The sequence below is a fragment of the Sinocyclocheilus anshuiensis genome, unplaced genomic scaffold (assembly GCF_001515605.1).
Source record: "Sinocyclocheilus anshuiensis isolate Anshui unplaced genomic scaffold, SAMN03320099.WGS_v1.1 scaffold2649, whole genome shotgun sequence".
NCBI classification, from domain to species: Eukaryota; Metazoa; Chordata; class Actinopteri; order Cypriniformes; family Cyprinidae; genus Sinocyclocheilus; species Sinocyclocheilus anshuiensis.
In genome coordinates this window covers 258252-272412 of record NW_015552865.1, presented here as the reverse complement: position 1 = coordinate 272412, position 14161 = coordinate 258252, and the positions used below count along the sequence as shown (strand labels likewise).

At 36.1% G+C, this 14161-nt stretch overlaps 1 protein-coding gene across 1 annotated transcript in view; it reads right to left on the bottom strand.

Annotated features, from left to right (window-relative positions):
• The window catches only part of LOC107668159 (metabotropic glutamate receptor 4-like), a gene marked incomplete at its 3' end in the record, with an annotated part of 130521 nt that overhangs the window by 27288 nt on the left and 89072 nt on the right, over window positions 1–14161 (bottom strand). Inside the window, exon 3 of the mRNA XM_016459955.1 lies at window positions 9412–9628. Within this exon, the coding sequence (XP_016315441.1) occupies window positions 9412–9628 (217 nt within the window). The remainder of the gene's footprint in view (window positions 1–9411; window positions 9629–14161) is intronic.

The window sequence follows — 14161 nt, the reverse complement described above, 5'->3', positions numbered from 1 at the left end:
AGTGACTTGGGTGGGTGTGTATGCAACTATTTTCGTTTTTAATGTATTTCACAGTAGTTACAAAAATGTAAATCGTTTGTTAAATTGCGGCTACTACCAAACAGAATTGCAAAAATAAATACAGACAGACAGATGAAAATGAAAACTGCAAAAAATAATTATTGCTTCCAAACAGGTTTCCCAAACCCTTCCATTTGCCACTGGTCACCCTTTCCCAAACTCACACCATTGGTTGCTGTGTCAGTCCGATTCTGGTCTTCAAGCTGTTGTAATAGAATTCTATGTTAATCAAATTTAGCATATTTATTTTAATAGGAATAAATGGCATGGTAAAATTAACAAATGGTGTTTTGATGCATTCCTTTATGCAGGTCTTGTGCAAATTGACCAAAATATGCACAAGCATTTCCAGAGTGGTCATATTTGATGCTTAATCAAAAATAATGAACAGCAGGAGGGGTGATCTGAGAACAGATGGGTACTGATAAGATGGAGGAACTGACTGAGTTATAAGAGTTCTTTGTGTGGGTAGGTCAGTTTCTATTTTATTTACTTCTTTTTTGGAACCAACATCCAGATTTTTGAAAGGCGCTCTTTCTGTCTGCTGTGTCCATAGAAACAAATGGCATGTACAGTATATTAAGAAACCTCCAATAAAGTAGAAGTAATAATAATTTGATAGTGTAATTAGAGATAAAATGTTCTTTAGAATGGGAATCTTTATTAGACCCAGGGGTCAAGGTTTGACTGGTTAACATCACCCAATTAGCCCCTGCTGGCAGATGCTATGACTACACCATCAAGACTAAAAAAGGAATAATTCTCCATGATGGCAATTGATAAAATTAAATAAAATAAATGTATTTTGTAAACTTATTGTTGCCAACATAAATACAACAGGACAGGAAAACTGCATGTCAAACCATTTTTATAGGGTCTTTAGGGAAATATACATGAAAAAAGAGCCATGACCTAATGTTGTGAGAAGGTTCTAATAATAATAGCAATGACACATTCAGAGTCAAGCCCTGAGTGAGCCCAAAGTGACAGGATGTCAGAAGTTGATCCTCTGATTTGTGGCAGAGTCAATTATCCTTTCCAGACACATTGTGAAAAAAAGCTAAAGAGAAGATACTAACAAAGCATCCATTTTAGCCTGTCTTCAGTAACAATTAAAGGGACAGTTCACCCAAAACATAAATATTCTGTCATCATTTACTCTCCCTCATGTCATTTGAAATCTGTATGACTGTCTATCTTCTGTGGAACAAAAAAATAATTCGGAACAATGTTCTGGTGACTGTGTTCTATTCAATTATAATAAATAGGGACTGAAGCTTCAAGGACAGGAAATCACCCTAAAGGTATAATAAAATTGGTCTATATGAGTCGTGCGCTATATTCAAAATCTTTTGAAGCCTTTGTGTGAGAAACAGACTGAAATGAAAGTTCTCATTCACTGAAAGTCTCATTAAAAATGAGCAAATGACAAAAAAATTAATTTCTTCATGAACCATTTATTTAAATAGCACATTTCCAGTAATAAATGTTTTATATTATTGCAATTTCTATTTTCACTTGTGAAAAGGAAGCTGATCCATTATTCTACACATTTCTGAAGTAGCACACAATGGAGGAAAACAAATGTTTGTCTTCTTTCTTGAAGCAAAAGTTTTGGCTTTGGATTTGAGACTTTATGCCTCTGTCTGGGTTTACCATGTTTGATTTAAAAGGGACGACAGCATCGCATTTTCACGAGTGAGTGGATGTCTGTCATGTATTCCTCAAGAACTCCCACAGACTTCAACATGATAAAGAACCCTAGCAATCCACAGCATCAACTGGGATATCTAACTTAAGACATACATTTCAAAAATCCCTTTTAGCAAGGCACTTTTATCTACAGAAATCTGTACTGCATTTGCACCTCGCCCAGAATCAGGCATGCACGGTTTTTGAGAGAAGCCTGTTGGAGAGGAATCACAAAGTAGAGAAAACGTCAGACTGAATCTTGTATGCTATATATAATAATCTACATGTTTGTCTCCAGTAATTATAAATGTTATCATTTTTGATCCATTATTACAAAGCCTTAGGTAACTCACCATATGACTAACCTCCCACTTGATTAGATTTACCAGGGCCTCCGAGGTTTCTATTTGGATCTCCACATGGAATCAATTACAGCAGGCAAATCTTATTTATCAAATATTGGAGATTTATGTATGCTGAGAGCAGCGTAGGCTGTTTACTTTGCTATTGTGCCATGCTGCAGCTGAAGATTGCTCATCACTCAGCGGTGGCCCAAGTCAACTCCACGGTACCACTGGGCGACCATTTTCCATGGTGATGTATGCTAGTGGCAGTCACCTTTCAAAACTCACCAAATCTATTCCTTAATTTCAGAATTCAACCCTTCAAGGTCCCTCAGCAGCAGGCACATTATAAATTTGGCCCATTACTGGAACCCAGAAGATGTTGAAAATATCGAATGAGGTTCTGCTTGAAGGAGAGTCAACAAAGAGAACCGGTGCAGTATGTTTCCCTCAATGCCTCAGATGATATTTTGCGGTAGACTTCTTATCGCACACAAACTTGTTCAATTTGATTATCGCGAACCTACTGTGGTATTAGATAACACACTTGGTTACAGACATTACAAGCAAATAACTGATATCGATACAGGGTTAAGATGTCACAAAGCCCTCCTTTGAAAACGCCATGAAAGACAGAGGAGAAAAACAGTGAGGCGTTTCACAGACATAGTGTTTTTCAGCTTTTTCCCTCGAGGCAGGACTGAATTGAATCATGTGTTGGTCGGGGCAGGAACACACACACACACAACTTTGCTATTGTGCCATGCTGCAGCTGAAGATTGCTCATCACTCAGCGGTGGCCCAAGTCAACTCCACGGTACCACTGGGCGACCATTTTCCATGGTGATGTATGCTAGTGGCAGTCACCTTTCAAAACTCACCAAATCTATTCCTTAATTTCAGAATTCAACCCTTCAAGGTCCCTCAGCAGCAGGCACATTATAAATTTGGCCCATTACTGGAACCCAGAAGATGTTGAAAATATCGAATGAGGTTCTGCTTGAAGGAGAGTCAACAAAGAGAACCGGTGCAGCATGTTTTCCTCAATGCCTCGGATGATCATTTGCGGTAGAGTACTTATCGCACGCAAACTTGTTCAATTTGATTACCGCGAACCTACTGCGGTATTAGATAACACACACTCGGTTAGAGACATTACAAGCAAATAACTGATATCGATACAGGGTTAAGATGTCACGAAGCCCTCGTTTGAAAACGCCATGAAAGACAGAGGAGAAAAACAGTGAGGCGTTTCACAAACATAGTGTTTTTCTGCTTTTTCCCTGGAGGCAGGACTGAATTGAACCATGTGTTGGTCAGGGCAGTAACACAGACACACACACACACACACACACACAAAATGAAGTCGGGAATGCCTTCGGGCCTGGAATTGAAGAGCCTTGTCTTACGCTTCATAGGTATGCTCGAGTCTGTAGGGAATGACGAACAAATCATAAGACGATCAAACATTATGTGTCAAACAGGCGGCTCTTCATGTCCATCATTTAAAATGTATGGGCTAAGGTTAGGGTATGGTCACCGTAATCAAACATCCATAGCCTACAGACCCTCAATATAACAGGTCTCTTTATGAGGGGTGTTTTCTCTGAGGAGAATAGAGAGGCAGTGCCTCTGCTCAAAAAAAAAAGAGAGAGAGAGATATAGAGAGTGTGTGTGTGTGTGTGTGTGTGTGTGTGTGTGTGTGTGAGAGAGAGAGAGGGGGGGGAGAGAAATAATTGAGTGTAAAAAAAAAGATAAAAAAATAAAAAGATGACTATTAATAATAATTAACAATAATAATTTTACTCTATTACAGCACTTATTATTTTTTGAAGCAATTTCAAAAATGTTTCAACAAGAGTGAGAAAAATAATCGCCAGTAATAAAAAAAGATTTGCTGACCAATAGTTAGAAAAAGGTGACTATTAATAATTAATAATATGCATCTTACTCTACTACTGCAGTTATTTTTGTAGCAATGTCAAAAATGTTTAAATAAAATTCTTAAAGGGATCTCCGGGTATTAAGACATGTATAGCTTAATATAACGTAAATTATGTCTAAATAGGCCAGAATCCTTTTCATCAGTGTATGACACTCATGCTGTTCGACTGCATTTAGTCACCTCTGATCTAGAGTGTTATGGAATCATGGGAAATGATTAAAGACTGAATATATCAGTGTTCATTGGTTTAAACCATTAAACAATCTGGATACAGCTTTTTTCACCCGTGTCTTTAAAGGGATCCCCGGGTATTAAGACATGTATAGCTTAATATAACGTAAATGATGTCCCTTATTTAAATATATAGTAGAAACCCCATGAAAGATGTATGTTATTTAAAAAAATCGACATGGTTTTTGGACTATGGGGGGGGCGCCATTATTTTATGTGCACAGTACATTCTGTGTCGATGACGTCAAATGGTTGCACTCGGTGAGCTACTGGCGCTTATTTCTATAGTCTTTGGCTTTTTACTGCAACACAACTCAGAAAATAAAATACTGATACGATATCACATTGTGTGACTTTTGGTTGTAATTTTCAGTCGAAGGGCAACAAGAGAAGCAATGCAAGACTTCACAAGAAGAGGAGAAAAGAATGGGAAGATGCCTTTGGACGAATAAAACTTCCTAAAGACCCTTCTTTTTTTACTCCACTTTAGTCCTGATGCCTTTGAGTCTTTTTGTAGACCACAGCTACTGAAAGAGCTTACAAAGGCTGAGAAACGCTATGTCACCCTGTAAACATGCCGACGCTAATCATGCGGCCGCTAGAGGAGTTTCTCAGGGCAGATTTTCCTCGAGATCCGGGGCGTTTAGACTCCATGTGGGGAAAAAATCGACGGTACAGCATTTGGTTTAAGCCTATGCTTATCCGTCTCCACCTGTAAGCTCTTTCAGTAGCTGTGGTCATCATAACAGTATTTTATTTTCTGAGTTGTCTATTCCGAGTTGGGTTGTGGTAAAATTAGCAACAGGTAGCGGCGGTAGCTCACCGAGTGCAACCATTTTACGTCATCAGAATAATGGCGCCCCCCATAGTCCAAAATATGTATAAAACGATGTGATTTTTAAAATAACATAAATCTTTAATGGGTCTTCTACTACATATTTCAGGAAGAGACATCATTTACGTTATATTAAGCCATACAAGTCTTAATACCCAGGGATCCCTTTAACACAAACATATAAATATATTATAGTATTGGTTGCGTGTTAATAGTGTGAGGTAAATGGAATTCCATATGTTTTCAATCCAGCAACCATTAAATAGAACATTAATTCACACTGAACTAAAAGAACACCTAAAATGCTGAAAAAAATTGCCTCTTCATTTTAGGAGATCAACACATGTGACTGCACTTTACCCACTGAATCTGTCCCCATTTCACTCCAGCCAGCTATGAATATCTGAGAGAATTCTGTGTACATCACATATTTTATTACAATAAGTAAGCATTATTTATCAGCCTATCATGCATAAGCAGAAATTCTACCAGGTGCAGGATACCAACGCTTAGTCCCTTCGCTCTCCACTGCTCTGTCTCATCTGCTTAATTTATTCATTTGTTGCCATGAATTATGAAGGAATTACTCCAAACAGGCAATGCTACGCAAACATATTTTAATTAATAAACATCTACAGTGGGGCCCGAAAGTCTGAGACCATGTAAAAAAAACAAAAGCAAAAAAAAAAAAAAACAGGGTTTCTTCTGTTTAAGCTTGGAAATAAAGAACTTTTGAAGATTCTTTTTACAATTCTAAATAAAAAAACACATTATGATGTAAAAGGAAATTTTCTGAAATGATTTTGCATAAAAACAAACAAACAAATAAATAAAAACATTTTCAACAAATGATCTCAGATTTTGGGATCCTACACTTTGGAATTGAAGATCCTACACTTAGGGATCAATCTTTGGAATAAAGGCAACTAATATGATTGAAAATACTTTTGTTGGTAATTAAAAAAACTGAATTCCTAAGTGATGGGCAAAATATAATAGGATTATTCAGTTAGACATCCTGCTCATATACTGTATTACTCTGGTCCAGAGACAGAATGGAGATATATGTGAGCAAAGCACCATGGGAGACATTCTATCGACCCGCATAGCCAAGACTTAAGCTATTAATTATCTTTGTTTGTTTGTTTCTGCCTTTCTTTCTCATTCCCTGTTGTCCCTTTTCTTTCATCTTGGCACTTGCTCTTTCTCTACGCCCTGGACAGATGTGCAAACACTCCCATGAAGCTATAAGGAGACGGCATGGCACTGCAGTGATGCTCATGGTTATTCATATCACGGCCATCAAGTCTCACGCCACGTGGGAGTGGTCTGGATAGCCAAAGTTACATAATGGGGCCTTTTTATATGGTGTATGAATAAAAACATAAAGCATGAATAAATGCACATAACTGTCACCATTCCTTCTGTCCATATCCAACCACCAGCAATGAGTTACAACAAATCTTGGAGGTGCTATTAGCATTTTTCTTCTGAAGTACTTTATACTAGCATATTACAGCTAGATTTGTTATATCTTGTTATAATATTCCTCGGCTAGGATCGTGTAGAGCTCTTTGAAGCTGCACTGAAACTGCAATTTGGACCTTCAGTCCATTGGCCACCATTTAAGTCCATTATATGGAGTAAAATCCTGCATCCTGGAATGTTTTCCTCAAAAACCTTAATTTCTTTGTGACTGAAGAAAGAAAGACATGAACATCTTGGATGGCATGGAGATTAGTCAATTATCAGGAAATGTTTATTCTGGAAGTGAACTAATCCTTTAAAGCTGCATTTTTAGCAGCATCAAATGTAACCGCAATATAACAATTAAAGAAATGTGGATATGTCTGAAAAAATTCAAACATATCATCCATTCAGTAATAACTATATATCTTAACTCTCAATAAATAAATAATTTTTCCTGACTACTCAAACAAACCAATGCTCTACTACAGAGTCTCAGTGTTTACTCCATATATTTTATAGCTGTCTGTGCACTTAATGCTGAGGTGGGGGAAATTATTTTAATCTACAAATTATAAATAGCTAAATTTCTGAAACTCATGGTATGAATTATATATGACTTTTCTATCAGCAAAAGTAAATATGACCTTTGGAAAATGAACTATTGACTACTTTTCTCAGCTCTTCTTTTGATGAACATGACTTCCACAATTACATTCCAAACAGAACAGTTTCTTATTAATTCAACATTATATAAATGCAAGCCCATTTTTCATTTCATGGTTTTTAAATGTTCCCTCACTTCCAAATGTATTGTCTTTCCTATTGGTGAACGCAATTTGATACATTCACATGAAACTTGCTCTCCATTCTCAAGCAGTAGAGCAGTTCTAAGAACAAAGATTTTCTGGATCACTTATTTAACTAACAAATGCACTAATGAGTTAATCCATTACGCACTGCCCATCTACAATCATGCAAAAAGTATTTGGCCACATGTTTTTAAGCCAGGGTGTATTTTGAGCCCCGTTGTTCCTGTTAAAAGGGAAGTGGGATTTTTCTACAATGGAGCCTGAAAAGAAATTTTCTACAGTAAGTGTGACTGGAAGCATGCAAAGTTGGCAATTATACTTCATCAACTGTTGTTCACTTCCACAATTTATTCCAACTCTGAACTGTGAGTTCACAAGAACCACACCTCAGATTTACTTTTCAAGAGTTATATTTCAAACCAAGCAAACAAACTTGAGCTTTTGGAGCAGAGTGGGAAAGCACCCTGATTCTCCATTCATGAGGAAGGGCCAGATCTCAGGATAGAATATTGGAGAAGAACATGTGTTGATAGCCTCAATACATAGGAGAAAGCATGGACACGTGAGGAGGACACTGTTAGAGAAAAGAAAGGAGTATGACTCCTCAAGTATGAGGAGTATGATCTCCCCAAGAACTTCCTCTAGGCAGTTTTGAGTATTCTCACAAAGACTAGTCATATAACTTGACTAGAACAATTTTAGCTTCTATCTGTTTGCATTCACCAGTGCTTGAGGGTTATGAAAACTTTTTAAGATCCAAATAACTGTACAATGTGATGAATGACAAACTCTATATTAAATATTTAATGTAGCATCTAAATTTTTAACAAATTATACTGACTGCATTAAAATCTGTTTCCCTGATCTATGTGCAGTGCAAACGTTCTGTAGATATTTCCCAGTGACAAAAACCTGGGTCCCTCTGTTGGTTCCAGCCTGTCAGCTAAGCTTAACCTGAAGCACTAGTGACAACAACAGACTTGGAAACTCGGGAAAAAATTTAGAAGGAAATCAATGGTTGAACTCAGTATTCTTTCGCACAAATCGCAAGACCACTTTCCCCTGGAGTACACTTGAAGTTTCATTTCTCAGGAAGGAAATGCAGTTGGGAAGGAAATGCTCTGGAAAATATTGCTGCTTTTGATAAGCTTAAAGTATGGGATTCATTTCACAAAACAACTAGATCTGCATTTGCAGAAACAAATATCAGTCCTTTCAAGGCAACAGAATAGTGTTAAGGCTGTAGGGTAAAATGTCATAAACTAAAATTTGATAGAGGAAGAAAGGAAAAGAGATAAATAGCAATATGCAATACAGACGCATTAACAGATGCCAGAAAGAAGTCCATTGCAATTTATTATGCAAAATCGGATGGGGACTGTACATTAAGTTTGAGTTTCAGTTAATTGCTGAAAACTGTGGAGAAGAAAAACAAAAAGGAAACCATTGTAAAACCATTTTGTTTTTTTGTTTTTTGTTTTTTGTGTGTGTGTGTTTTTTGAGTCATTTAAGTAGGACTTAAGTACGTCTGTAAATTCAAAATTATTTCTATTATTTATTTATTTATTATGTTTAAACTGACAAATATACTGACCAGCATTTATGGTAAACTTTATTTTCTGTTGAAACCTTTATGTCCTGTATTTAAATATATTTGCAAATACACAACTCTAATGCAAAAAAACACAATTTAGTACATTTAAAATATATTTATTTGTATTTCATTAATATTATCTTTACCATTACCATTACCATTTTTTTTAAATATATACTTTTAAGAATTGAAGTACACTGCACATTCAATAAAACTGCACATACATTCACAAGGGAATACCAGTGCAAATATGCAAATACTGTGGTTGGTCGCTTTTTTCCTGTCAGACCCTCTCTTCCTGTCTGAGTGGGTAGTTCTTGGCCATAATAAGCTACAATGAAGACCACACAGTGCTGCATGATGCAATTTGGACTAAGTGAGACTATCAAATTTAAAAACTATTCCCAAACTGAATGAAAACACACTCTTACCCTCTTCCCGAGATTTCTGGATGAAGGCGTCCACGCCACTCTCTCCGTAATTCCCTTCCGATGCCACCGTGGAGACGTAATTCCAGCGCATGGCCCTGACAATATCTACCATAGCCTGTGCCTGATAGGTGTCCGGCGGTACCACGCGGGAGAAGAAGTCATAGCGGGTGTTGTCACTCAGCTCAGGAGCCGTGGAGGCATAACTCACCTGGGGAATCTGTAGGAGGAGACAGAAACATTAATCCCATTCAGGCATTGAAGTACACAATTCCCCAAAACCCCTGCTGCTTCTGAGCTCACCTCTGACAGATTATAACATGCTCCATCATACCAGACTAAATCCATCCCCTACCAAGCTCTCTCTTACACAGCCACAGGTGGTACACTCAAGACCGCGGGGATGAGCGCGGTCCATTCTGAAATAAGTTGTGCGTGGAAAGCAGCAACAAGCTGGTCAACAACTACCAGACTTTTACAGACTAATTTACAGGAATCCCAATGAGATGAGAGTCTCTTAAAGGAATAGTTCACTTCAAGTATAATTTTCTGCTTTATTTACTCACCCTCATGTCTCTCCAAACCCACATTAACTTTGTTTTTTTGGTGGAATTCAAAAAGTGAATTTCTGAAGAATATCGTGGCATTGACATCTGCTTTAGCTCTCTTTGGCATGTTCACTAGAGTTCATGAGAGACATCTGACTTGTGAATGAATCATTATTTTGAGTTGGATCATCTGATTCGCTTCACAAAACTGTTTGGAATGATTCTGATTCTTGACCTTAGCTTTCGACTCAATGAGCTGGTCATAGTGATCAGATTTTCAGCTTCAATTTCAGTGTCACACAGTATAACTTTAGAAAGCGTGCAATACACAATTCATATGGACTACTTTTACTTTTACTTTTACTGTGTTTATGAATAATTCAAAACAACCCAATAGATTTAGGCCCTTCAAAATGTCATCTTCTGAGTTCTGAGGGAAAAAATGAGGACATGAGAGTGAGTAAATTATGATTAAGGTTGAACTAACCCCTTAAGGGTCTCCTTGGCTGAATCGTGTTGAGAATTCGTACACAGGCTACACCGAACAACAGAGACACAAATCAGGCGTGATGTGAAACTTAAGAAATCACCATAAAATGGATCGCTGGTGATGCTCGGAATACATTAAGCTAATGTCAGACATAACATAATGGATGGTGGCTTGCACCACCAAGAATGTAATTTATACATGTTTATTAACTTGGCTATTGTGAACATACTCTGGCTTTTAAGCACACTCTCTGCAGACATAATACCAGTGGTATGGCTCCATTAAAAGGAATCATAAATTCATCTGCGTAGAGGACAACAAAATATCAGTCAAAACAATAAACAAATGAGAGGCTCTTTCTAAATCAAACAAACTGCAGGTCAATCATCGTCCACCTTGATATTGGCTAGTAACATTTATTGAGAATATCTAAAAAATTAAGCTTGAACCATAATTTTTCATACAGCATGTTTTAGATAATATTTTCTTACATAATAGAAACCAACTAGTTTACAAATAAAATAAGTGTGTGAATTTCTTTTCAATGTTTTTACAGTTGCGTTGAGGTAGACTTACATAACGCTGAATGTCTCCTATAATGGATCAATTTTGCCTTAGATTTAACTTAAATAAGCATTATGTCATCATTTCAAATGCCTTTCTCAAGCATTTATCAATGAAATCAAATCATGCATGAAAACTAATTCAGGAACATAGATGCAAATCTTAAAATAAAATACTGGAATGTAAATATTGCATCCTAATGTAGAGCTATAGATAGATTAATATGCATAGTAATGCCTCTGGGTAGCTAGTGGTCTTGCTCTTCATACAATAATTTTGCAGGTCAGAGGAATAGCGACAGGCTGAATGAATTCCTGTAAAGCAGCTCTTACTGCCTGGCAGGTCACGCAATGCTGGCATTCAGTGAGCAAATATGATACTAAAAATATAAAAATAATGTTTTCATCATTCTGTTTTTCAATGTCTGGTGACTTATCTTGAGTGAACATTGCATTGGATGGGAAATACCCACACCTGCATGTCTGCAGAGGGTGCATGACTTTGGTAAGGACCACACACATCTGTACAATTAATAAATAGCTGTAGACCAAAACAACAATATTAAATAAATAAATAAAAATAAATAAAAGAAAATAAATAAAAAGAAAAATATTCATTCAATAGTCGTCACCAATACCAGCATAATTGTATAATTCTTGGTACCACTGCAAAAACAAATATGCTACTGAACAAAGCTTTTTATTTGTAAAGTTAATTATTAATATAAATAATAAAAAAAATCAATTAAAATTGACTATAGTCTTCACATTTTCTTCAAGGTAGTAGCAAATTAAATACAAATAAAAAAGAATGATGAAGCAAAGACAGCTTTGAGTTTTTGCAGGTATCTAACAGCAGTTTCAAGTATTCAAGAAATTTCCAGATAAATATCCAAATAAATATTAAAAAAAGGTAATAATATATATTTTTAAAGTATCGTAGGTCTATTCTCAGTGGGTAAAGCAAAATACTTTTTCATATATTTACATCACCATGAAAACATGAACCGCCTATAAGAAGATCTGTTACGCTGATACAGTATATTTGCAGCACATGTTGATGTTTTCAGCCAGGGATGTGCTAAAATATATGTATACAAATTCTGTCAGGGCCAATAACTTAATGCATTACTCAACAGAGAAGAAGCTAACTCACATGGCATCGAATGTGACAAGTACAGATGGACGTGTGCACGCCAAGTAATGAAGAATCAAAATATTGCTGAAGCATTCTGACTGACATTACTCTGCATGACACAAAGACATTTTCAAGGCTTTTCTTTTCTGTAGCTAAACCAACAGCTGTAAAATTATCATTTCTGTTAATGTTAAAGAAAACCATTTGTCAGGATTGAAAAAAATCTTGTTTATAATGCTGCATTTGACCCAACACCAAACCTTGGCATCGCTGAATTATTTGTAAATGTCATTGAAATGGTTCAAGTCACCCTGCTGATTTCTTCAACAAAGATTTATTTAATATTCTACACTGAAATGAGGGACAGAAAGAGGATTGTGAAGGATCTCTTTTCTTTGTGTCCAAACCTCTGAGGAGTTCTTGAAAAGAGGACCAAAGGTTACAGCTGTTGCTTCTCCTAACATGTGCATGTCAGAAGAAATTTAAAATAAGATTTATTAAACACACGGTCTAGGTGAAGGGCACCTAATCATAGGCGGCAGCTTTGTATGAAATTAATGTGACTATGCACTGCTCTGAGCCATGTGCTTATGCATACACGTTTGCATAATTATGTTTGACTGGTATATGCAAAGGTCAGAACTTGCGTTTGTCTAATAAATAGCCATATGCAATGTGCATTTATTGTAGTTCTTTAGATCAAGTACTGTGTCTCAATGCACTGTTTGCTATCATTAGATGAAGTGAATGCAATTATAACATCTAAATACTGCGGTTTCATCTGTCAACGAATGAGCAAAACACAAGAAATATGCTACTTGTATCTGGTGCCGATGACATTGGGAGACCCAGAAGAGGTTTGTGGACAAACTAATTTGAAACAAATATCCTTCTTCCATATCTAACGACTTCTCAACTGGTATCAGCTGTTGTTTACACTGATAGTCACATCTGTTACTGTCAAGCTGAGCAGGGCAGCAAATGGCTTAACTGTGAGAACAGAATGACAAAAAACGCTGCGTAATTATTGAACAAAACAGATTCGAACATACTATAGCCAATTTTCTGAGAATATTTGCCCAAATAATTAGAGAGGAGAAGCGTCGGCCTAAATATAGAGAGCATCGAGCTACACCTTATTTCTTAAATCACTACATCCCAAATGTTGTAATTGCATTGCAGAATCAATGGCTTTTTAGCCACACCGCATGCCCAGACAAGCCCATTGACAAAACGGCAGTATCTCTGGTGCTAACAGAGGCATTTAGAAACTCAATCCTCCCTTTTTCAAGGCCGCAAGCTAATTGAAAAATCTGCTGGTGTATTGGCCGAGCTTCCCTCACATCTGACAGTTTGACAATCTGTTCTGACATCAATGGCATGTTTCTGTAGTGACTTCCATTCACAAGTGAATTACTTTGTCTCCAAACGTTGTTCTCAACTAGTTTGATTTTATAGATATCAACTGGCAACTGGTTTCCCTAAAATATTAATATTAATAATAATAATAAAATGTATAAATGTGTTATATTGGGACTAACATGTTATTGCAAAACATTTATTTTATGTGGAAGTTATTGCATGTTTATTATATATATATATATATATATATATATATATATATATATATACACAATATACCAAAAATTGTAACACTGAATATAAATATATAAACAAATAAGCGATCATAATATTTAATAAATATAATATGATATAATTTATATGTTTATAATAATTATTATATTGATTTATTTATATTTTGTATAATAATTCTTGTTCTAAATAAGTCTGAAAGGATTTTTTGGTATATGAACTTTTGTTACACAGGTAAAAATGTATGATAGTTTTTTTTTTTTTTAAATACAATTAAACAAGTCACATTCTAATGTACAGGGGGAAAAAAAGTTGTATTATTAACTTTTATTATTTTAAAGCTTCAAAAACACTTTTTGTCTTTGAATCACACACACACACACACACACACACACACACACACACACACACACACACACAC